Source organism: Jaculus jaculus, chromosome 6, assembly GCF_020740685.1.
Source record: "Jaculus jaculus isolate mJacJac1 chromosome 6, mJacJac1.mat.Y.cur, whole genome shotgun sequence".
Taxonomy (NCBI): domain Eukaryota; kingdom Metazoa; phylum Chordata; class Mammalia; order Rodentia; family Dipodidae; genus Jaculus; species Jaculus jaculus.
This window is the reverse complement of record NC_059107.1, coordinates 29,160,352-29,186,192: the sequence shown is the minus strand read 5'-3', so window position 1 is coordinate 29,186,192 and position 25,841 is coordinate 29,160,352. Positions and strand designations below refer to the sequence as shown.

The window sequence follows — 25,841 nt, the reverse complement described above, 5'->3', positions numbered from 1 at the left end:
GAGTCGTTCTGCGTCTTCTACTTTCCTTGTCTCATCATAAAGGTGAAAAGTGTCTAAGACCATGTTAGCACCAAGAAAACTATGCAAACTATGCAAAGATCAAGGAGAAGTCTAAATGTTCGTTTCCATCTACCATTTGGAGACACTGAATAAAGGGTTCATGAGGCCCTCTCTGTACTACTTTTTATAATGTGCTATGGATATATAATTATTTCAAAATTAATTACAAGATTAATTACAGAAAACGTTTATAAAGACATTAATTTACTCTTATGTACTTATTCCCTCAGCAAGGTTTTGAGAGCCCCTTTGCACTAGATTCTAGGCATAGTAAATGGGTAGAACTAATTTTTCATGATAAATCTCTATCAGAAACAGTAGCAAGAACCAGTAGCTGCGATTTGTTACGTTGCATTTTTAAGACCTGGCCTGTGATTAGTACTTGACAAGTTTTACGCAGATTCCTAGATGATTAACGGGAAGATCTCCTTGGTTTGTCAGCTTCAGCCAGGATATTTCTTCCAGTTAGCTGAATTACTTTATAAATTCCACTTTTATTCTCTATCTTAAGTTTATTCTCGCCAATTTTTGCTTAAATTAAGTCTCTCTAGCTGATTCTGTAGTGATAATCAAAGCTGAGTGACAGAAAAGGTTCTGTGCAGTTGACACAGTCTGTGAGTGTAAGGAGCGCATAAGGTGTGATTTGTGAGGCAGTATGGCAGAGTGGAAAGACCCAGGGTTTGGCATCAGATCTTCATTGAAATGGCTTGTAGGGTATGTGGCAATTGTGAGGTTTAAAGGATAACATGCATCTATAAGAGTCCTATAGTGTTAGTCTATAATTCTGCTTGTCTTTTAAAAAAATCCTTACTCTTAAGCCATTGTGGTCTATCTCTAGCAAAATTCAGTTTTTCTTAGAGAACTACTTGTACCTTTATCAAGCTTTCTTCCTTTAGAATGACTATATTTGTTTGTAATAGTGACTCGGTTTTGCGATCTTGCTCCAAAAGGATAATAAAATTTAAATTTCTTAAAATGATGTATTACCTTCTAAAATAGGCATCTAAATCCAATTTGATAATAAATTGAATAATTGCTAGTGTTCTGCTTTCTTGAAAGCAGAAAGTAGAAAATTAGCATTAATTTTTCTGGAAAATACTCCTCTCAGAAAAAAGAAATTAAAAGGAATAATTTGAATATTGTGCTTAAAAGATTTCATCATATTTTGTAGTTGGTTTATTTTATATTAATGATAATTTCATAAAACATTATTAATGACCTTATTTTTTATCTCTTATTTGTAGTTCTTCATAGATATGTGTATGTTCAAATAATAAAGTATAGCATTGATACAAAACTACAAGTTCAATCTGTTGACATAGCATATCTATAAAATAGAATTTGCATTTTCTATTTTCAGAAACAGTTTTCCCTTGATCTAATAGGGTTTCAAGTTTTTATTTTTCTTATCAACAAGCAAGTGATGCTTCCTATGCCTACAGCCCTTCAAATCTAGGTTTGATGAGTTTATTGTTGAATTTAGCTTGTTTCTTGGGAGCCTTTCATTCTTTTTACTTTTTTTAAATCAAAAGAAGGACTTCAACTTAATTTTGTAACGTACATCAGGTTTTTGTTTTACAATTTTTTCTGAGAATTGAGCTGCTATCGTTTGCTCCCTGCCCTGGGGTTAGCTGTTTGGGGAGGAAAGGGTCCTCCCTGTGCCTTATCTTTGTGTACTCTCTGTGGCCAGCTGACAGGTCCTTGTGTTATTTTTATCCTGGAAACTGTGCACTCACTACCTTCTCTATCACTAGTGCCAGTGACAGTCCACAGAAGCTTGTTCCCCAGGGCCTGACATAAGCCAAGAAATGACTGACTATGAATTTTGATCTCACGTGGCACCTAGTACATTAGTATAATATTATTAGGGTGGAGAAATAGTCACCTGTTATAGGCTCCCAGGTGATTCTTTGGGAAGTATTATTTCTTGCTGCAGTTTTTAGGTTTTTTTCTCGTTTGTGAAATTTGAACCTGTTGTTTAAAATTGGAGCAACATGAAGTAGATTAAAGCCTCATAGGAGTACAGCCACTTTCAGCCTCCTTATGCATAGGTTAGACAGTGTTTTACTGAGTATATATAATATATAGTAGCAGAGACTTCTGGAAATTATGGATCTATTTTTTGACATGTTTGTGAAGAGAATTACTGGCCATAGGAGTGAAACAAGAAGTAGTTTACAGAATTACAGCACTGGATAAAGATATAAAAGTACTGCTGACATTCATCAGCCATCAGGCAACTCAGTTTCATGAGACATAGGAAAACAATTTACTACCCAATTGGTTCACTAGAAAGCTAAAATAAGACAACAATATTATTGCAAGAATAAGTGAAGTCTTTTTACAAATTATTGAAGCATTCTAATTGTTTTTCAGATTATTAACTAAATTATGAGTCTTTTAACATTTTTTCTTTTTTTTTTAATATTTTTTGTCCATTTTTTATTTATTTATTTTGAGAGTGACAGACACAGAGAGAAAGACAGATAGAGGAAGAGAGAGAGAATGGGTGCGCCAGGGCTTCCGGCCACTGCAAGCGAACTCCAGATGCATGCGCCCCCTTGTGCATCTGGCTAACGTGGGACCTGGGGAATCGAGCCTCGAACCGGGGTCCTTAGGCTTCACAGGCAAGCACTTAACCGCTAAGCCATCTATCCAGCCCTTTTAACATTTTTTAAAGAATATATCTTGCTTTCAGTTTTTGGAAGGAATGGGACTCACCATATTATCAGCCACACTTCCCGTGAGTTTGAGGCATTTAAAATGCTCAGTCTGCATGTAAACAATACTGATCATTGAGAAGGCCTGGCCCTAGTGCCCAGGAAACCTAGTCCATATATAGACTATGTAGGGGCTCATAGAGGAGCCCCATTGCTGCCATGCTTCCTTCCCACATTCATTTAGTACAAGTTTAAGAGCTGTGGATCTGCCACAAAATGTTGTGCATTAGCTCCTAGTTGCCAGGGGTGCCATGGCACTTCACATTTTCAAACACTGGTTACTTTTCACTTTCTTTACACAGTACATTTAGAGCCCTTCCCCTATGATTTTCATCTTCTTAAATTTGTTTGAAACAAATGTTTCAACAAGTGGGCAAGTGATATTCCATCTGTGCCTCTCTTGTTGCCAGAGTTTATAATACTCTCTTTAGAAGAAAATCATGACACTCAATTGAAGTTTAGAACACAATACTCATTCACTAAGGATTCTTATTCTTGTAAGATTTATGTTGTTATAAAAGAGCGAAGGTTGGGATAATTATGTAAATTCTATATCTTTGTAGTTGGGAGAGAATGCATTTAGTACTGATTTTTAAAAAGTTGAAAGAATACTTTGGAATGCTTTTTTAAAATATGCAGTTCTCTCTTAGTCTTCTTAGACTCCAAAGTACAGTATAGTACAAAGTACAGACTTAGTTCTTCACTTCAGTGAACTGATACTCACGTGTCTTAGAATGGATTTGATCTAGGTGCTGACTTTATGTAGACTGACGTCTAAAAACCTGCTGCAAGTTGCTAAATATAGGACTGTATTTGGTCATTTATTGAAGTTATATCATGTGTTATAAACTTGCAATGATTTGGGCATAAATAAAAATTTCACAAATAAAAGGGGCCCTGAAGAAAATAGGTTATTTTAGTATCAGAATGATTTATTTAAAGTAGGAATGTATGTGTTGGTGTGCATGTTACAGTATTTGACCTTATTCTGTTTAAATCAGTTGGCCCATGGCCACTTAGATAACGTGTACTCTCACCCTGCCAACCCTTCTAAAGGATTAAGTAGACATTTTCCTGTAAGGCACATGTCACTGGGTAGGATACAAAATACCACGAAGAAGGAAGAAAAAGGAAAAGGCAGGACAGCACTTTTTTTTTCCACAATAAATTATTTCATGGTATCTAGTATTTTCTGACAAATTGGAGTTTCTTTAAATATCCTATGTGTTTAGGATTCAGACTCACCCAGACAGTTTCCCTGCTACTTGGCTGGAGCCTTCCTGATTATTCTGGGTTTTCTTGTTCTGTTTGAATGATACCAAGTAACTCCAAGCGGCACAGTGATTGAGGTCTCCCAAGTAGAACACTGCCTCACCTTTCACAGCTCGAGTCATGGAGTAAGGGATACCGCCGAGTATAGGTTAAACTGGACTGCAGTTAACCTTGTGTATGGCTGTTTTGATGTAGTATTTCCTCTCCTTATTCATGCTTTCTTTCATGATTAGGGACATGGACCTTCCTTAACATTTTTCTCTTTTGCTCAGTTGTGTAGTGGGATGAGACCCTCATGAACTTTGGTGTTGACGTAACTTCCATGGTGTGAGGTAGAGGAGGCAGGGTTTTCTTTGTATTACTGCGGACACAAGACCTCCACTGAATTTTGAACAGCCTTATATTTTCAGGGTTACTGACCATCAAGATTTATTGGACTCTGCAGGCCCTGTGTAAGCAGAGCTTACAGAGGTGTGGACTTGGTCTGACTACACTTTTTCAGATTTGGAGGTTGCTGAGGTTTTATCTGTTGTATTTAGGGAGGATGGAAAAGGGAAGTGCCTGGAAGCACAAATATAACATATGACTAACTCACCAATTGGACTGAGGTAATTGTTGCTCTGCCTCTGCACTGAAACAAACTCAATTTGTAACAGAGCCCATCTTGTAGGTGGCCAGATCCTCATGTCCCTGTTTATGTACATACATTGGAAGTAATGATTCCCTGTGGTAGAATATTTGATCCTTGTTTTTATGGGTTCTGAATGAAAGTCATATAAGCAGTTGTCACAAAGGAAGAATTTGTCTTATCATCCCTGATGTAAGTACATGGTTCTCAGTATTACTGCTGGTGCAAAGCCTCCTCTGACTTCTAACAGCCATCTGTTTTCAGGTTTACTGTCCATTGAGATCTACTGGATTCTGCAGGCCCCGTGTAAGCAGCTTACAAAGGTGTAGACTTGAAACAGTGCAACTACACTATTTCAGATTTGGGGTTATCATGATTATTTAGCTCCCTTATTTTCATTTTGAACACTGAACAAGCATAAGAATTCTATTTTGGGTCTGTGAAATGGGGCAGTCAGGGTCCCCCTACAACATTGTCACAACTACGACTCTACATGGGAGACAAAAGGATAAAAAGAGGCAAGGGGACCATAGTAATAAAACTTAGAATTGTAATCACTTCTTCAAAAGACTCAATTTACTTTATAAACATTTCTTTTTCTTTTCAATTAAGGTTCTCATTCTATGGCTATTATGACCTAATTTCGTTTGACACACATTTAGAGGAGGGTAAAGGAATAAACAAAACATGGTATAATGAAACATTTACAGATAACAAACCAGAAAACAAGCAAAAATCAGATAACAGTTTAGCAATTGCTTTTCTTCTTGATGGATTATACTGTCACATTAAGTGTTGGGTACAACTTAGGTAAACATGGGTTTTTCAAGTTGACTGACACACACAGTAATATTCTACATGCAGGGGTGAAGGCGGAATGATATTTTTTCCAGGCTTTTCCAGCAGTGTGTCAGTGATAAATATTAGAGACCCTTACTGTATAAAAGAAGAAGGGTACTATGTTGTTGTTATTCCCTGTCCAAACTTATATGTACATTGCATATCTTTTGATGGTATGACTTATTTCAATTTTTCCTTCTAAATTAAATTTCTTTTTTTTTTAATTTTTTTATTTATTTGAGAGAAACAGACAGAGAGAGAAAAAGGCAGATAGAGAAAGAGAGGGAGAATGGGCAAGACAGGGCCACCAGCCACTGCAAACGAACTCCAGACGCGTGCGCCCCCTTGTGCATCTAGCTAACGTGGGTCCTGGTGAATCAAGCCTCGAACTGGGGTCCTTAGGCTTCACAGGCAAGCACTTAACCACTAAGCCATCTCTTCAGCCCCTAAATTAAATTTCTGTAAAGTTAGGTAGAGATAGTTCTTGAAGATAGCCTTGTATATGAATATGTGTTTAATCAGCCTTCTTGTCATCTACAAAGATCCTCAGGCCTTCCTCTGGGGAAATCAATGCTGTTGGAGTCATAGCTGTCATGAAAACATCCATGATGCTCTTTGCATCTAATTTATCAACCAGAAGGAGAAACAGTTTATAGGCTGCTACAAAATTACTTTTTGATGTACATTTTTACCTAAATATTGTATGTAGTTTATTAATTTATTAGCTGTATATGCCTGCTTTATGAATTTCTTTTTTCTTTCTTACTGCCTGTTTGTCTTCCCTACCAAAGCTTAAAAAAAAGTAACAAAAGTAAGACAAACAAAAACTGCAGTGAATTTGTTGCTGTTAAGCAGTACAGTTTGTGTTAAGTTTTCAGACAATGTAAACTAGTTGTTACTGCTCTGATAAACATGCTGAGATGACCATGCTGCCTGTGGGCCTCATTATTTTGTCTAATTGACTGGCTCTGAATTCAGTCCCACACCAGTCAACTCATTTTTAAAAGCCAAGCTTTGTTTCAGTCTGGGTTTTACCTGGTAATCAGTCCATTAGGAACATTAGTGGAACTCTGAAGAGAAAGCAGTTCTACAATTTCTTTGGAACATAGTTGGGCAGATGCCAGATGTTACACATTAAGACAATGCCCCGAATCAGCCAATTAGAAGACCATGTTTAGTACTCAAGAAAACCGTGATATAGTGCAAATCTTTGTTCTGAAGAGCATCTATGACTAATAGATGTTTACAAAGAAGTTGAAATATATCTAATTTCTAATGGCTATAAAACTCGTAAGTAATAAATGCCTGGTGTGATTGATTAAATAGTGATGTTTAAGTTGCCTGTTTAATCTTTTTGTTGTAATGATCAGAAGTTGTTAGCATATAATAGATTTCCTGAAATATTAAGAAATAAAAAGGGAAACCTCTTGGGATTGTGTTCAAACCTGACTTCTACCAGTGATGTGGCCTTGGGTTGGTCATTTTTTTTCCTAGACCTTGATTTCCTCACCTGTAAATGGAGGGGGTTGAACGTTCCCATTAGCAGTTATGAACACGCATACATTACAAAGTGGAAAGTGACTGAAAGCACATGTGTATCATGTGAGCACAGATGCGGCCGCACTTAGTGTTGAGTAGCTTATAGAAGGGAAACAATCAGAAGTCAGTCAGACTTAGTCAGTTGTGGGAATATTTATTTCTAAAGCTGAATAGTTGTTTAAACTTGGCCTTATGAAATGTTTCTCTTATGCATTTGTGAGCCATGGGCTTCTTTAGTTTAGAGTTACTTAATGGACCTTGTGATCCCAATACTAAGCAGGCATTCTAGTTAAATGGTAAATGTGCCATTATATACGTATGCTTATCCTGCAAAAGCATCTGGATGCTGCCGTAAGGCAGTTACATACATTTGTCTCTGCGTTTATATTGTTAGTTTGTGGAGATTTTAATTGTTTGACTTGCATTTTCTGGGTTGGGATGTGGTAGGGAGTCTTCATTTACCATAGAGGCAGGGGAGATGGCTTGGTGGTCAAAGGTACTCATTTGCAAAGTCTGCCATCCTGGGTTCAATTCCCCTGCCACCCACATAAAGCTGACAGGAATTCATTTGCAGCAGTAAGAGACCCAAGCATGTGGTCACTCATGCATACTTACACATGCCCACATAGAAATAAAGTTCTTTAAAAGCTGTCAGATCCCTCTAGAGACCTTCCCTAATTGTTCTTCTTTATTCTTCTGCCATTAGAATGTAACCCATCACCAAAAAGTACATAGGAAGGAAGGAATAAATAGAGGAAGTAGTGACAAGAACAGGAAGGAGTGAGGAGATCACTCTTCTTACCCTATGTTATTATTCTACCAAATAGCACTTGGAAATTTCATATCTATACCTGAAGCCAGTTGTTTACCCATTGAAACATAACTAGGAGAATGAGGTTGCCCTGGCAGCGTGGAATAATTCTTGTGAGGAGAGGGAAGGATGTACCACTAACACTTTCTTTAAGCCACTTAGGTTGTGTCATTTTACACATAAGATCCTCATGCTGTACCACTGGGCTAGCCAAGCGCCCTCATCTCACATCGAAAAGCTCTGCCCATGTTCCGGCTCCCCAAACTATGAATGTGTCCATGCCCTATGAGGTACACTTAAATATTTTCCCTCTTTGAGGAACACCTGAGCATCTGTATGGAAAGCCCTAGAAACACAGTTCCATGTGGAAAGGCACTTCAGACACTTGTTTTCCTCACTCAGTGCCCCTGTGGAAAATTGTCTTTTACCTAAATCCTTATGAAAACACTGATTTGAATTTTATGGTCTCCATTTTATAGTTCAAACAGTTGAAACTCAGAGAGGGTAATAGATTCTATATCGTCACTCAGCTGCTTGGTACCTAGAGGGTTAACATAGGAACACATAGCCTCTTGCTTGTGGCTCAGAGGTTTGAGCATTTGTTGTGGAGCCCTGAAGAAAGGAAAAACACAAGCAATTTTGGTTTAATATGCCTACACAGAGTAGGATTTAGTATTTATTTAATTTAGAAGTTCAATTAAAAACCTGTGTTTTATCATAATAATCTTCTATAAGACAGGTGGTTCTCATATTCTGTGGTTTCCTATTAAAGAATAGAGGTCAAGATAGAATCACCAAGGCAGCTTGCCACACTGGCTCCTGATTAACCAGGCTGCCTCAGGGTTTTAGCATGTACCCCAGGTGAGTCAGAGACACTGCTCCCCATAGCCACCTGCACTCTGCTTGTGTCTCTGAGGTCCAAAGCTGTCAGAAGCCCTTCTTAGGACAAGTATACACCAAGTCTGTGCTGTGCACAGGGCACTATCATAGGGTTGTGGAATACAGCAGGGACTGCAAGCAAAGACTCAGCCTCATGAAGCTCATTTTCCAAGTCATTAGCAGAGATGTTGAGACAGCCTATTTATTATTTAACTTTGAAGGCTAATGAGCAAGACCCAGAGCCTTAAATATCTGTAAAAGAAAATAGGGGCTGGACCTTCTGAGAAATAACACAGTAGAATTCTTATGTTAGGTATGTAATTCATGTGCATTAAATATGTGATTAGAATTAATGATCAGTTCACATGCAGAGAGTCACCTAGTGCCTTAATGCATTTGTTTGGGGGAGGGGCTGTAGTGACTAGTTCTCAAGGCAAGTGTTCAGCAGCATTGGAACAGCATTAAAATAATGGCTACCAATAATGAAATCACTCATTATTTTCTTTTTAGTTTCTGTGGTCAGAGAAATATCTGATTAGATTTCTTTTAAGTCTTATCTCTGTCATTATTAGTTTTGATTATGAGTAGTGACTTAGTCTAGGAGTCTCAGGGATTTCATCAGTTTATGTTCAGGTCAGGACAGAAAGCCATTTCTCAAAGTCATTTTACATTGTGGGCATTTTTAAAATTATGTGTTTATTCACTGATTATTTAAAGATGGGCCTCCCACAGCCCATGCTTCTTTCAATCAGCTTTTTTGTAAGAGAGGAGAATTTTAATTGATTCCCTTGATTCTTTTTTCTGGATTACTTAAAAACATTCTACTACCCATTGCTCTTTTCTTTCCATTTTGCTACTGCTGGCTTTGGCTGGTTTAATTTGAGGGGAAAAAAATGATGCCTAGAGTTTTTGTGTTTTTTTGTTTTTTGTATTTTTTTTAATGAGAGAGAATTGGCATGCCAGGTCCTCCAGCCACTATAATCAAACTTCAAACTCATGTGCCATCATGTGCACATGTGCGACCTTGTGTGCTTGCATCAGCTTGTGCGTCTGGCTTACATGGGATCTGGAGAGTTGAGCATGGGTCCTTTGGCTTTGCAGGCAAGCTCCTTAACTGGTAAGCCATCTCTCCAGCGTAGGTGCCTAGCTTTTTAAGTTTGAAAATTTGTCATTAATCACTGGTATCAGAGCATCCTCTTAAGGTAAATTATCTTGTCACTGTGTCCCCTCAGTGCAGCCTCCGAGTCAGAGGTTTCTGGTGAGGATAAAAATAGCCTTCCTGCTGCTGGGTGTGTTGTCACTTTTCCTGGCAGTCGGAAATCTTTTGAATTCCTTAATTGGGTCAGCACTACAAAGCTTCTCTTCAGATATTTTCCTCTCTAAAACTCACCAGTTCTTTAGACCTTGTACCTCCATACCAGCCTGGAGCTAACCCCTTCCTTTAATGAATCTCCCTCAGTCTACAGAATGTTCACTTTTGTAAGTAAGCTTTCTTCTGCCACTGTCAGTGTCTTTGTAACTGTTCCATCACCATTTAAGATTGAATTTGAAGTTTGGTGTAGAAAGAAGACACTTCCTGGTTTTCAGAGTTTTTGTTTTCTAAGATCTTTCCCTTTCGTTGCCTGGTGGCTATAATAAAAGAAAAGAGTTCAGTTTTCCTCTTTTCTTTCTCAGAGAATAATGTCCCTGTTTGTAACCAAGGATACTAGCAAACTTTCATTTCTCTGAAACTGAAAACTCCCCTGGATTACCCCTCCCTTTTCCAAGGCCCCAGTTGAGTACTTATTAGCCAAAATAAGTTGTCTCTCTTTTTTTTCTCTCACAGGTAGAAAAGTGTTGCTTACCTTTGGTCTGTAGTTGGGAGAGAGAGAAATTAGTATTAATTAGGTACCTGTGGTATATGGTGGGGGTAAAGGGTCTTTTCTGCAAAGTTATCTCAGGAAAACCTCACAATGGCTGTGAGAAACAAGAACTCGTACTCAGGAAGGATAAGTAACATGAAGTCAGTTCTGTGCCACATTATGACTATCCTCCTTACTGCATCTTCCAAGGCAGACACACCACCAGTTGCTGCCTTTGTTTTATTCATTTGGTAGCTACTTACTGAGTAATTTTCTCTATTCTAAAGTCTAGAATGCAAGACTGAAGGTCTTTCCTCATAGATTTTTCAGCTGAGCATGTGACTTGAGATGGGCCACAGTGTGAAAGGTGCTCAAAGAGCAGGCAGCAGTATTTGAATCAGAGGGTGTATGGTGTGAGGCTGAAGAGGGTACTCCTGTGGGGGCAGGACTTGTGTGGTAAGACACTGGGAGACAGAGGGAGGAGGGCGTTCCACAGGGGAAGTGACCCAGAAGTAGATGTTATGAGTCAGTGAATCTGAATAGCAGGAGTGCCCAATATGAGAAGGGAAATGTGGAGTGGACAGAGGATAGACGTGGATTCAAAGGTTTTCCTGGCTTTGATTCTGACAGCCAGATTCATTCCATAGAAAGCCTTTCATTTATTATGAATACTTGGTGTGTGTTTAATGAATTGTAAGTGGTTGGCAAGGAACAAGATTCTCAGCTGATATTAGTTCAGCCAGTTCTTCCTTCATGATTTTACGTAGAAATGTTATGGGAAGTTGGTAATAGGACAGAGCAGTCAGGGGGGCAAACAAGGTCATAGGTTTCGATTTGACTGTTATTTTTAGTTAGCGGTATAAATTATTAAACATTATAAGTTACAGGGATTATTGAATAAGGTCATATTGGCATTGGTTCTGCATTTGTGTAAGTACAAAGTTGCATTCATTACCAGTGTATTTATTATGGGCCTAAAGCCTTGCTGTATGTTGTCCAGACCCCCACAGCGCCATCTTGCTGAGAGTCTCTGGCAGTGTTGATTAAAACTGAAGGTGTGTAAAGGCAGGAGTGTATCATTTTAAAAGTGTCTTATTCATCCATAAAGAAGAATGAAGTCATGAAATTTGCAGGAAAATTTATAGAACTAAAAAAAATCATGCTGAGTGAAGCAATGCAGGCCCAGAAAGACAAAAATCACATGCTCTCTGTCATATGTGGATCCTAATGTTTAATGTTTGTGTGTATGTAAATAAGTGGATATGTGAGCTGGTATGGGATATGATATTAGATAGGAGACCGTGAGAGGAACACGTGGCTATGAGAAGAGGGGAAGGACAAAAGGAAATGTAACAAGAACGTTGAAAGGAGGTTATGTTTTCTTAGGAGGGCTCAAGAAGGTATGAGGGAAAAGAGGGGTAAGGAAAGCAAAAACAAAATTTGCTTGAAACACATCATAATAAAAAAATTCCAAGCCGGGCGTGGTGGCGCACGCCTTTAATCCCAGAACTTGGGAGGCAGAGGTAGGAGGATCTCCATAAGTTCGAGGCCACCCTGAGACTCCGTAGTGAATTCCAGGTCAGCCTGGGCTAGAGTGAGACCCTACCTCAAAAAAACCAAAAAAAAAAAAAAAAATTCCATTCTTTTTTTGTAATTTTTATGAGAGAGAGCACATTGGCATGCCAGGGCCTCCAGCCACTGCAATCTAAGAACTCCAGATGCACGCATCATCTTGTGCGCATGTGCGCCTTTGTGTGCTTGTGTCACCTGTGCGTCTGGCTTACATGGGACCTGCGGAGTTGTGCATGGGTCCTTAGGCTTCGCAGGCAAGTGCCTTAGTGCTAAGCCATCTCTCCATCTCTCCATTCTTTGCATGCTAATAAAAAAATAAAATAAAATTAAGCCAGGCGTGCTGGCACATGTCTTTAATTCCAGTATTTGGGAGGCGAAGGTAGGAGGATCACTGTGTGTTTGAGGCCACCTTGAGACTACATAGTGAATTCTAGGTCACCCTAGGCTAGAATGAGACCTTACTTCAAAAAACTAAAAATAAAATAAGATAAAAAGTACTTATGGCAGTATTGCCTTTACTTAAATATGAAGTAAATAAAGTTCTGAGCAGAGATAGGAGTAAGATTTTAATTAAACAACAATATATGTCTGTTTCTATGTGTGTGTGTGTGCGTGCGTGCGTGCATTTGTGTATATTATATATATATATATATATATATATGCAAACACACACACATATATATATACATATATATATATATATATACACATACATACATACATATATATGAAGATTAGAAAAATTTCATATTGTTTACTAAAAACTTCTCCTGTTCTTTTGGACTATCTAAGTAAGCATAGCTTGGGCCAGTTAAAAAAATGAACTTGGAATTTCATGCTGCCTGCTGTTGTATAGGACAGCATGGCTATGCTCCAGACAGCCCTGTTTATTCTTACTTTTTTGTTTTAATATTTTTTTTAATTTTTGTTTATTTTTATTTATTTATTTGAAAGTGACAGAGAGAAAAAGGCAGCTATATATAGAGAGAGAAAGAATGGGCACGCCAGGGCTTCCAGCCACTGCAAACAAACTCCAGACACGTGCGCCCCTTTGTGCATCTGGCTAACGTGGGTCCTGGGGAATCCAGCCTCGAACTGGGGTCTTTAGGCTTCACAGGCAAGCGTTTAACCGCTAAGCCATCTCTCCAGCCCATATTCTTATTGTTTCTTGATCTGTGCCTCGTCACTAGCGATGCCAGCATGACTGTGAAAAAGAGAAGGTCATAACATGTTATCCAGTAGCAAATGTGACATGTGATATTTTTCACTGTTTGAAATGCCAGCTTTTATTATATAATTGCCTGCTGAATCATCAGGAGCAATAATATCTGAGTTCCTCCTCAGAAAATGACATTTATCTGACTATGAAGACAATTTGTACATACATTATACATGGACTATGTACAGATGTATGCATGCATGTATGTATGTATGTATATAATATGTATGTATGTGTGTGTGTATGTATGTATGTGTGTGTGTGTGTGTGTGTGTGTGTGTGTGTGTGTATGTATATATATATATATATATATATATATATATATATATATATATATATATATATATATATAATGGAACATTTCCTTCTAGCCTTCTCCTTTGACCTCTAACTGGACTGCTTAGTCAGAGTCTTGAATACGACAGAACATACCCTAGTCTTTAGAGTGCCTTCTCCTCCTCCTTATTTTAAATCTATCTGTTTAGCAAATATTGATTCTCCCAAAGTCACAAGTGCCTAGCATGGAATTGTCTAGGTGGTGTATGGACTTTTTCCAGGCTGAAAAGTTTGGTAGTGTAGCTCCCCCAGAGTCACACTGCATCAGCTGCCTATATTTGGCTAGGTTGAATCATGTCTCCAAATATAGCTTGTGCCTTCTGCATTATGTGTGCAAGGCTATGACTGAAGATGTCATAACTGTCTCCAGAGACTATGGCACTTCTTAAGAGTAGGTCTGCTGATCAGGCACTACCTTTTATATTTATAACACAGTCAATACCAAGAGCCTTCAAGGACTGAATTGTGCCCAGCAAATAGGTTCTTATGATTGAAACCCTAATACTCTCCTACCTCCAGGAATTTAATTCTAAATGTATTGAAACATGAATTATATCTGTAGTTAGATGAATTATCAGAATAACAACCCAACAACTGGTTATATTCCTTGGGTTATTTTCATCTTCACATATCTTAATTATTTTTTATACTTCATCTACTTATGAAATGCCAGTGTTTTAAGTTCAGTGAACTGAGCTCATTGAATGTTTGTCTGTTGTCCAAACAGAAAACTCAATATGGCTAGGTTAAAAAAAACCCTCTCATCCCTAAGGAGGTTTATTATGTAAATGAGATAAGGGAGTTCGGCAGTACTTGATACAATTACATAAGAGAACTTGTTATTGCTATGTAGCTACAAATAAAATTTAGTGTGCTAATTTAAAAGGTTTTTTTTTTTTTTTTTCGAGGTAGGTTCTCACTGTAGCCCAGGCTGACTGGAACTCACTATGTAGTCTCAGGGTGGCCTTGAACACATAGCGATCCTCCTACCTCTGCCTCCCAAGTGCTGGGATTAAAGGCATGCACCACCATACCCAGTTTAAAAGGGAATAGTATCTTTAAAAAATAGTGAACCTGGAAAAAAAAACCTCTGCAGAAAACTATCTATAATAAAACCCTCTACCCAGATAATTATGACAACTTAACTCATTAGTACCAAACTTGGAAGCAACCAAGAGATCCTTCATTAAATGATTGGCTAAATAAATTATGGTCAATGAAGACAATGGAATATTGCTTGATGCTAAAAAGAAATGATGTATCAAGCTCCAAAGTATTCAGAGAGAACTTAAATGCACAGTAAGTAAAGGAAGCCAGTCTTTACAGGCTTGATTTCCTGATTATAGTCATTGGTATTCTAGAAAAAGAAAAACTATGGAGTCAGCAAAAAGATCAAACGTGAGGGTCTAGGAAGGAATGAGAAGGTGGAATACAGAGAAATTTAAGGGCGGTGAAACTACTTGGTGTAATATTGTAATGTTGTATACATGTCATAACACACTTGTTCAGGCACCAAGAATGAATGAGAGTAAGCTGTGGAGTTGGTGTCAATGAACTGCCTGTGCAGGTTCATAATCATAACAGATGTCCACTCCAGTGGGAGACATCTGTACCTTCCTCTCAGTGTGTGGTGAATCTAAAGCTGCTGTTAAAAAAAAAATAGTCTTTAGACAGATGGACAGATAACACACAGCATACCAGTCCTTCACAAGGAATGTGGACCCACTCTGTCACTTGTAAGAGAGGCTCATCAGTAAGTTAGCCACAGAATGAAAATGCAAAGGCATTCGTATAAATTACTGTCAACAGGGCAAAGAGGATATTTGAAAAGAGTAAAGGAAGGCATAATAGGACAGTATATATGGCTTCTAGAAGATTGAATTCATATAGTACTTATAATGGGAGTTTGGGGTAGAGTTCCTAAAAGGAGGGGATAGGTTTTATCCATAATTGCAAACAGTTCTTTGGATATGTTAATTGTATAAAAAAACTTATAGCAGAATTAGGCAAACAGTTGGGAAAGCATTATGTAAGTTAAAAATAAGTACAAAAATTTACTAAAGTCACTACTGTTGTCTTAAACCTGAAGCAGAAAGAATTCCTATTTTCAACAAACATCCCAAGCGTACTATATTTTCCTCTCAGTGACTGGAACTAAACCCAGCCCAACAGTAATCATATTACAAGGTTAGGTTGAAAAAAATAAAAGTAAAAACAAGCGTCACTTTTGGAGCCCCAGCTGTGAACTTCTCCAGTGACTCTTCAGTGTCACGTTGTGTCTTAGGAGAAGAGTAGAATTACTTACTGTCTCCAGAAAGCCAAGCGAGCCAGCATGCGGGCAAGATCACTCACTTTGGAGTCAGCATGCTCTTGAGGAGGTGTGCAGCGAGCCATACTCACCGTCTGAGCTAAGCAGCCTTTTGTGCCTGTCAAGTTCAGTCATCTATTTCACTCTCTCTTAGAGGTGCCTGAAAGATGAGTCTGACAAGTTGAATTTTTTTTAATTTTATGAAACTAGACCAGTTTCTATGATAATTTGTTTTTTGGGGTTCTCATAGTTAATTATTTTTATCCTTCCTTAACTAAAAAATAAGAGCCATTGCAGTTTTATATGTAGAACAGCCCTGGCTTTGCCTGAACTATTAGCTTAAAAAAAAAAAATAGGGTTTTCCATCAGGCATGGTGGCTCACACCTTTAATCCCAGCACTTGGGAGGCAGTGATAGGAGGGTCACCGAGAGTTCGAGGCCACCCTGAGACCACATAGTGAATTCCAGGTCAGCCTGGGCTAGAGTGAGACCCTACCTCAAAAAGTCAAAAAAAAAAAAAAAAAGAATAGGGTTTTCCTTTAAAAATAATAAAGCATTGCTCCTTAACTTTAGTCAATACATGCATTATTTAAAATATTTACTTATTGAGAAAGAGAGGAATAGAAAGAGAGAATGGACATAGCAGGGCATCCAGCCACTGGAGATAATCTCCAGATGCATGTACTCCCTTGTGCATCTGGCTTATGTAGGTCCTGGGGAATCAAACCTGAGTCCTTTAGCTTTGCATGCAAGCGACTTAACTGCTATCTATCCAGCACAATATATGTATATGTATTTCTGTTTCTGTTTTGACTTAGCTCCTCTTTTTAAAACTGCTAATGACAGAAGAAGTGATATTTTATGGCTCTTGTTAGTTCATTTTCTAAAGAGTTTTATATTATAAAATCCTTAGAATAGTCTATTACAGAAAATCAGTTGTTTATGGTGTTTCAGAAAGTGGACTCTTCCTCTAGGATGTTAGCACTTGAGTCGTTTTCTTGTTCCTTGTACTTGAAGCTTATCCTTATTTAAAAATATGCTGGCCAACCCTAACTTAACACAATGGGTTAAAAAAGGCATCAAAATAAGGTGGGGATCATTGGGAAAAGAAGGGTGGTAGTAGGAAGGGTGAGGAAATAAGAGCTAGCAATTGAGGGGAATAAGATCAAAATGCATTATATAGATGTACAAGAATGTCAAATGGAAAAATTAAAGTTAAAAAAGAAAAAGACAGCATGTTTGTAACAAGTAAGATGCAGGCTATTGTTAAAACAGTTCAAATGAAATCTATTATATTTTAATATTTACCCTGTATTATAGAGCAGAACCAATGTTGAGGCAGAAATTTAGGTATCAGAATTAACTTTCACATTCTCCCTTGTCTCTATTCCTCCCTTTACTCCTTAAATAAGATTAAAGTGAAATTTTGAGAATAGTTAACAATTTTGAAAAGCCCTTTTTATTTGGCTATAAAACTTAGAAAAGTTATTTGGTTCTGATTTTATTACATATTGGATTCCAGGTTTGGGATATGGATTAATTAAAGCTGTTGACAGGAGAGAACAGTTTTGTCTTTGCGTGACATGCGTTCATTTCTATGAAGACAAAGGATCGTAAAACATGGAAGGCCTACAGCTTCCTTTTGATGAGTTGTAAATATGTGGCTGCTGGATTGATGGGAGCTATATTAGGTCAGGATCCTAGAGTGTTCAGTGAATTAGATTAGGTCTTGCTGGCATTTTGGAAGGCCTGCTCTAGCCTCAAGGCTTGGCAGAATTTCTGCTTTTCCATAGCTCTTGAGAATCACAGTTCTGTAAGGCCAGAGATGAGTGCTGTTTCCTAAAGGAGTTTTTGTACTTCTAAGTCAATGTGAAATTTTCACACTGCTTCTAAGTCAAGAGTGCCGGACTATAGTAGAGCATTGGCAATAAGCTTTTCTGCCCATCCCTTAGATAAACAGCAAGACTTGCTGAGGGTTCCTCCTCATCATCAGTGTTCTGAAAGTGGGTACAAATGGGGATACTGGGCATGAATGCTTAAAATTTTTCCGTAATGATATTTATTTAATGCACCCAGGAAGCATGTGTGCTTCAACTTATATGTAGAAATTCTTCCAAACAGAAATGTGGTTCCTTCAAGACCAAAAAAAAAAAAAAAAAAAAAAAAAAAAAAACAACAACAACAACAGCAAAAAAAAAAAAAAAAAAACAACACTGCCTCCCACACCCCCAAGTATTTTTGCAAATTCTTTTGTGAGGGGCATTTAAGGTCAAACATTTTGAACCAGTTCAAAATCTGAAGCAGAGTAATATAGCATTTATTGAGCCACTCTGCTTTTGGGCCTGGGTTAAGGGCTTTGATAACTCCATAATGTATAGGTACAAGGCAGTATGCTTTCCCTTCAGGACCTACTACCCCAAAAGTGAATTTCAACCCACTGGCATGTCTGTACACATAGGTGTAAGTCTGGTTCTTATAAGCCACACAGGAAACTTACTGCTAATTTCATCCTTTGAAAATGTAACAACCAACACAAATGAAAAATATTTCATATTTATGGGACAAAAATGCCAAGATTATTATTGTGAGCTGGTGTCAGAACATATGGTATAAAGATAATCACTTTGAGTGGGCATTTAGAAATTAGAGCGACATAGTAGTTAATTGTGAGGACTATTTTAATCACCTTCAAACTTGCCCTTCTTGAGTTTTGGTAAATATGCTGGTTGATATATCCTCTGATTCCCTATGTTCCTTGGCACAATGAAATTTTGTCCCATAATGTAGCTTTTAAAATACTTTGCATATTGAAAATAGTCAATTCAGCTCTGTTATTAAATAAGCTTAAACCATCTATGAAATTCAGCTCTGTTATTGAATAAGCTTAAGCCATCTATGGAATAATTAGTAACGGCCTTCTCTTACCTTCAGGTCGTCTAAACTATTCATATCCAGGATCCGATAGTTCCCTGCTTATTAATGGTAAGTGATAACCAATTTACCCTAGTGAAGCTCACAGAACAGTTAGAACTAAGTGAGAAAATGCAGTAGTTGTGTGACACTAGTTGGTTCTGCAATGATAGTTATAGGTTGCTCTTAATCACCCATTTTAACAATAATTCTCATCCCTCAGAGAATCAGTCAGTTGAGTCCCCATTCTGAAACGAGTGAGGAACATGAATGTGATTCCCACAGTGATACAAACCAGCTTCAGTGAACCTTAGTCCCTATAAGTGTTGAAATGCTCACATAAAGGTTTCCACGTCAGAGGAACCATGCCAGGAGAAAGGGATAACAGGGGTATAAAAGAGAAAGAGGCAAGCTTATTTCTTGACATGGTAGAGGTCAAGGTCATTCACAGTGTGCTGTTAAAGGAGAGCAAGAACAATGAAGAACAGTCCCTTCCAAATGTTCTCCACCCTTGTTTCAAAGGTTCTTGTGTGCTAACAAATCCTCTTTTCTGTTTGTATGCCAGAAGGAAGCTGAGTGTCATAGGGAAAGCGGGACATATGCTCACAGAATTTTGAAGCATCTCCTTTTTATTATCACAGTTTAAAACAACTTGGTGGGATACAGAGGGTTTTTTTTTTTACTTCTTTTTACTATTATGATGTTACATATATATGTATGTCCTTCCATTTGCCAAAGCCCTTTTTAAGTCCTACATCCTCTAAGAATTATTCATGTTCTCATTATTCCTCAAACAGAAACAAACAAAAAATTTTCCTATCTATGGCATGTGATAAATCAGGAATTGAGAAGTATTTCTATTACCAAATCTATTTTTTGTTGGTGTTTTAAAACCGTGTGCTGTTGAATATTGTCAAACCAGAAAAAGTTGGGCAGCAAATAGTCTGATGAGAGTCTCTGAGTCGCAGACACTTCTGGAGGTTGTGCAGTGGGTTCAAAGCTCATTCTTACTTCACATGTGGGTCTTTCCATGCTCTAGTGCCAGTAATACAATGATAGTAGGAGAAAGAAAGAGAAGGGAATAGAGAATGTATGTGTAACCATGTTTTACTATTCTAGCAGAAATAATCATCATAATAATGCCATAAAATAATAGTCCAGCATAAAATTCTGTAAGGCAAAACCTACCACCAGTAGTGATGGTGGACTCAGGTGGAGGAGGACATACCTGCCATACAGCAGTGTGTCTTCTTGGGAACCAGATCCAGACTCAGGTACTGAGAAGTGAGTGAGATTTGGGAGCCAGCCATGTTATCCCAGTCTAGGTGGACTTGTATTTCTGTTCATTTCCTCATGAAGTTTTCCAGTTGGGTCAGTTGCCTTTGGACCCCATCTTTGTTGAGGTAAGAAAAACTCTATGGTAGGGTTTATTTTTTTATTTTTATTTTTTTTCGAGGTAGGGTCTCACTCTAGCCCAGGCTGACCTGGAATCCATTATGGAGTCTCAGGGTGGCCTCGAACTCATGGTGATCCTCCTACCTCTGCCTCCCGAGTGCTGGGATTAAAGGCGTGCGCCACCACGCCTGGCTTTATGGTAGGTTTTTCTTAAAGGCAAACTCAGTTTTAAAATGAGATTGTCTTTTCTTTTTTTTTTTTGCATTAATGTTCTTTCTTGCTACCAATAGTTTGTCTTTTGCACAGCAAAGGATAAAAATGATTATCTTTCCCTCCAAATATATATGGTTTGAAATTTGACTTGTCCATAGATGCTTCATTTTATAATTGCTTACATAGAAAGTTCATTTGTTATAAAAATACACTGACAGATTCATGCTTTCTCAAACTGAAAGATATGAAGATAAAAGAAAGAACTGAAGGGATGTCAAAGAGGAGAAGTGTGCTGTCTCCTGAGGCCAAATCAGGAATGTGAGGTTATGACTGCTATGGCCTCAAGTCTAATAAAGGCATGTTTAGTAATTTGTAATAAACAAAGTTTACTAATTTGTAATGAGAAATGAAACCTGTAAGTAGACCAGATGTTGACCTGAGTGGTGGAACTATTATAAGTAGATCAGATGTTGATCTGGGTGATAAACCTGTTGTAAGTAAACCAGATGTTGACCTGAGTGATGGATTTATTATGAATAGATCAGATGTTGAACTGGGTGATGAAACTGTTATGAGTAGACCAGATATTGACCTAAGTGATGGACTTGTTGTGAGTAGATCAGATGATTGACCTGGGTTGATGTACCTGTTGAAAGTAGACCAGATGTTGACCTGGGTGATGGACCTGTTGTGAGTAGACCAGATGGTTGACCTGGGTGATGAACCTATTAACTGTCCAACAGCAAAGTCCACATATAGAAGAAGATGGCTTCAGGGTCATGGAATCAAAGGTTGTTAGAGGATAGTAGTAAGACTGCTTCTTAGGCAACTTGACTGAGGCATGAGGTGACCTATTCCCTTGCCCCATTTATAAAACATCCTCCAGAATGGACACTTCTGTAGATAAGTTATTCATACTCAGGCATTAATTTGTAGTGGCCCTGGTCTTACCTTAGCTCAGATTTTGGATGTACTTGTATTCAAATCTAATGTGAATTAAATATGCTTAATGAAGACAGACTCAAGAATTACAAATACTTCCTATCTCATAGGGTTGGAGATTAAATGTATCTTAGTCTCTTATTATCACACCTAGCATAATAAGTCTAACATAATTTTTGATTGGGAATGTTAATACTTAACATATATAAGAGGAAAAATTACACAATGAAGGATTATGATGAGTTTGTAAAAGTTTTCTACTATGCTCTAGATAACCTAAAGCTATATCACTTTAAAAGGCAGTTAATTCTACATCTCTTAGCCATACAGTCTTTTTTAAAACTAATAAAAGCCTGATATTTGATGTCATTTCTTAGTCATGTCAGATTTTAAGACTGAAAAGAATATAAAGAGGCTAATTTTCCTGGCCTGCCAGAATGTCTAAAAACTTGTGGGAAAGTGATTGTTGTCACAGTACTGTGTTTCAACAACTTACAGGGACGTGGCTGCTGGTGGGAAGCTATTTCTTGTTGTGTTTGGATAGAAATAAGGAAAAGATGCTTGACCTATTTCTCACATGAACATTTTAACACAAACATTTGAATTTTGATGATTTTTTTTTTAATTGTATCACTTTTTTGGAAATTTCAAGCAGTCTCAGAACTTTAGGTGAAACAGTAGGATTTAAATCCTGAGTAAGTGAAAAATACCAATTTGTGGCAGATTGTATTGGAATAACATTGGGATTTGCCTGTATAAAGATCCAGATCTTACTACTCATCCACAGGTCCAGTTACTTATTATTTGCCTTGCCTAGCCATCCAGTGTCTTCATAAGCTAGTGAGTTTTATAAGATGTTATGTAAATAAAAGCTCTGCCAGAAATACTGTCATATTTATTCTAGGAAATAGGAAATGATTCAACTTACTGTGTTATTAGTTGTAGAGGTTTTTATCCCCCTCCCTGGAAGGGAGAACTCTTTAGCTTAGATGTAAAGTGAGAACACATTATACTACTTTTGGATGCTATAGCTTGTTGGGGATGCTATAGTAAGTACCACACCCTGTACCTTAAGCACAAATTTATTCTGCCACAGTTCTGGAGGCTGAAAGTCTGAGATCTCAAGGTGTGCCTGGACTTGTTTTCTTCTGAGACTTATCTTCTTCGCTTGTAGATGGCTGTCCTTTTATGGCCTTTATGTGTACACGTGTCTTGATTGCTTTTGAAAGGACACAGGTCTTATTGGATTAGAGCCATTTAAGTGTCCTCATTTATCTTGAATTAGCTCTTTAAAAACTGTCTCCAGGGCTGGAGAGATGGCTTAGCGGTTAAGCGCTTGCCTGTGAAGCCTAAGGACTCTGGTTCGAGGCTCGGTTCCCCAGGTCCCACGTTAGCCAGATGCACAAGGGGGCGCACGCGTCTGGAGTTCGTTTGCAGAGGCTGGAAGCCCTGGCGCGCCCATTCTCTCCCTCTCCCTCTATCTGTCTTTCTCTCTGTGTCTGTCGCTCTTAAATAAATAAATAAATAAATAAATAAATAAATAAAATTTAAAAAAAAAACTGTCTCCAAAAATTATATTCTGCAGTCCTAGAGCTTAGGACTTAAACATCTAAATTTTATGGGGAGAGGCATAATTCTGATCTTAACTTTGGCTTTTTACTAGTAATTTCCTGTAATGGGACTATAGTGAGAATATATCTTTTATGGTTATGGAAAGCAAGCTTGAAACTTAGTTTCTCTGCTGCTAAGTGAAAGTGTTACACAGTCCAAACTTACCTCCAGTTTTTCTGGTGTAATTTAGTTCAGCTCTGAGATAGACATCACACTGAAGGCTGACTTTCCTTTGACCTCTTTTGAAGCTTTACTGCACACAAGGAAACTCAGTCATTCCCACCTCCACAGAAAAGTACTTAGACTTTGTTCAACTTCCCATTCTGCTACTTTGGCTGCTTCAAAAACGACCACATGGTGCAAGAAGAGCATCAACAAAATGTTATGTTGCAAGTCCCCTGTGCATTCTTCCTGTGTGACAACACCTGTTCCCATTGAAGCATCAGCTAAGCATGAGCTGTTCCAGAGGAGTTAAGACCTATCTTCCAAAGCCTAGCAGAAAATATCTTAATTATAGCTTTCTTGAGAATGAAAAGAGGAATATTGTCTGCTTGAAGCAGGGAGCAGAAATCTATCAAAATGAAGGGTATAATTTATGCAGAGAAAAATATATAGATTATAGCCACTTACTAAAAATGTATGTAACATGGCTGTAGTTGCTACAATAAAGAGTGTGTTGAATGAAAAGGTATGAATGAAAAAATAGTGTCAAAATATGTTATGAGCTTTAATATGCTCCACACCAGCAAATAGTAATGAAAATCCCAAATAGTTGTTGAACATCAAGCTAAGACTCCATAGAAGCATACTCTTGAGAAACGATGGAAATTACTTGTTGAGCATGTGATTGTGTGGTCATTATATATACATATGCTATATTCCTTTACTTTTCTTTTTCTCCTTGTTTTTATAAATGAGGAAACTGAGGGGTGGGGGAAGTACAGGAACTCTGCCCTTCCCTAAGGTAGTGCCTGTCATATCTGTGAAGACTCTTATCTAGGAATGTTGCTGATAAATTGAGCTTAATCCCCTGTGAAAGAAAATTCTAATTATTAAGCATGTTTTTTCCCCATCCCCCTCCCATGAACACCCTTCTTTCCCGCCCCCCACCAATCCCCATATAAGTTTAATGGCTTTTTTAACTCATTGAGTTAAATAAAGATTACTGGTTTGGTCCTGGGTGGAAGGCTATTTACTATGGAATGGGCAACTTACCACTGGCTACACCACTGATGAACCTGATTCGCTGTCATCTAGCTCTGGGTCTTTCCTTCATAGATGGTGAAGTGTTGACAGGCTCAATCTGGTGCAGGAAACCGCAGCTTCTGTGAGGTCATGAGTGTAGCAGCCATGTCGTATCCAGAAGACAGTGTTTCGCAGCCCTCCTCTCCAGCCTCCTGCTCTTAAATTCTTTCTGTCCCCTCTCCCACTGAGGTTTCCTGAACCTTGGAGGAGGTGGTTCAGATGTCTTGGGTGAGACTGAGCACACACTAGGCATTTATTCTCAACAATTTTGCCAGCTATGCATACCTGCAATAACCTCTGGCCACTATGGCATGGGACGTCTGATTGAGGCTTTAAGCAGTACTGGTTGATGGGAACAAATGCAGATATTTAGAAGGTAGTTCAATCACAGTAGTAGGTTCCTCCCAGGACCTCTGTCCCTAGCCCTAAGCTTTTTTATTTGCCACACTGTTAAGTGTCTGCATACTGGGTACTTTCTTCTTAAGAATGTGTCATATTATGGATACCTTATATTCTAACAAATGAGAAGAACATGCTCATGAAGAGCTAAATGCTAGTTCATATTTAGAATGCAGTGTGTTCTAAAGATGGGCGACACTGGTCTCTGTTCCTTCTTTGCATTCTAGCACCACAGATTAATGTAGTGTTTTACAGAACAAAACTGCTGATGAATGTAGAGAAGTCTTATAAAGATGCCTTGGAAATAAATAACTTATTCATCAGTAAGATGTCTGAAACTTATAAACATTTATGACCATAATGCATCGAGCCCATTTTATATTCTTGAGTCTTATTAGTTTTGAACATTGAATTATTGATGACCCCTTATACAGTGAATCAACATAAATAAAAATAGGGACTCACATAAGTAGTCTTCCTTTTAACTCCAATGGGGATTAGAGAGATTTTTATTCAGCCATAATGGCATGCAGTTTTAAAATTTTAGCTGTCTACTCTTCAGTAATTAAAGGAGAATTCTGAGCACAGTTTATTTCTGCTGACTTAGCTAGAGCTTTTCCGAAACACAGATTTCTTTAAAAATAAAGTCAAGTCATTTTCCCTTTGCCACTGCAAAACATCAAGCAATAAGCTTCACTTTCTGAAATTTGGAATCTGACATTTTCCTCAGGGCAGTAATGAGGATTTGTGTTAAACATTTCATGATATTTGTCCCAGATGTCGCTTGAAGTAGGTGAAGAAAGAGCACTTGGTGCCTCAAATCTTTTATCTGCACATATGATAAAGAACAGTGCATAGCATTCTATCCTGAGTTTTAGACACTTCCACTTTGTGTGGAAAATTCATCAAAGTTACAGTTTATTTACTTTTCATATATGTCATATGTCAAAATTCACATACACAAATATACAAATCATGTAGTAAGTGGAAGTAAAAAATTATAGATTCTAATTTTTCATATTCTGAAATGTATTTTAATTTTTTCACTATTAAGGAGGTTTTTATAGCTTTAAACATTGTGTACCTATAGCCTATTTTCCT

The 25,841-nt window shown here is 37.9% G+C and overlaps 1 protein-coding gene across 4 annotated transcripts in view; it reads left to right on the top strand.

The window, feature by feature from the left end:
* The window catches only part of Cpeb4 (cytoplasmic polyadenylation element binding protein 4), a 68,536-nt gene that overhangs the window by 28,246 nt on the left and 14,449 nt on the right, over window positions 1–25,841 (top strand). For 2 of the 4 annotated variants that reach the window (XM_004665010.2, XM_004665009.3), the window contains exon 3: window positions 18,957–19,007. The exons of the other annotated variants lie outside the window; for them this stretch is intronic. In XM_004665010.2, coding sequence (XP_004665067.1) covers window positions 18,957–19,007 — 51 coding nt within the window. The remainder of the gene's footprint in view (window positions 1–18,956; window positions 19,008–25,841) is intronic. 4 annotated transcript variants of the gene reach the window in all.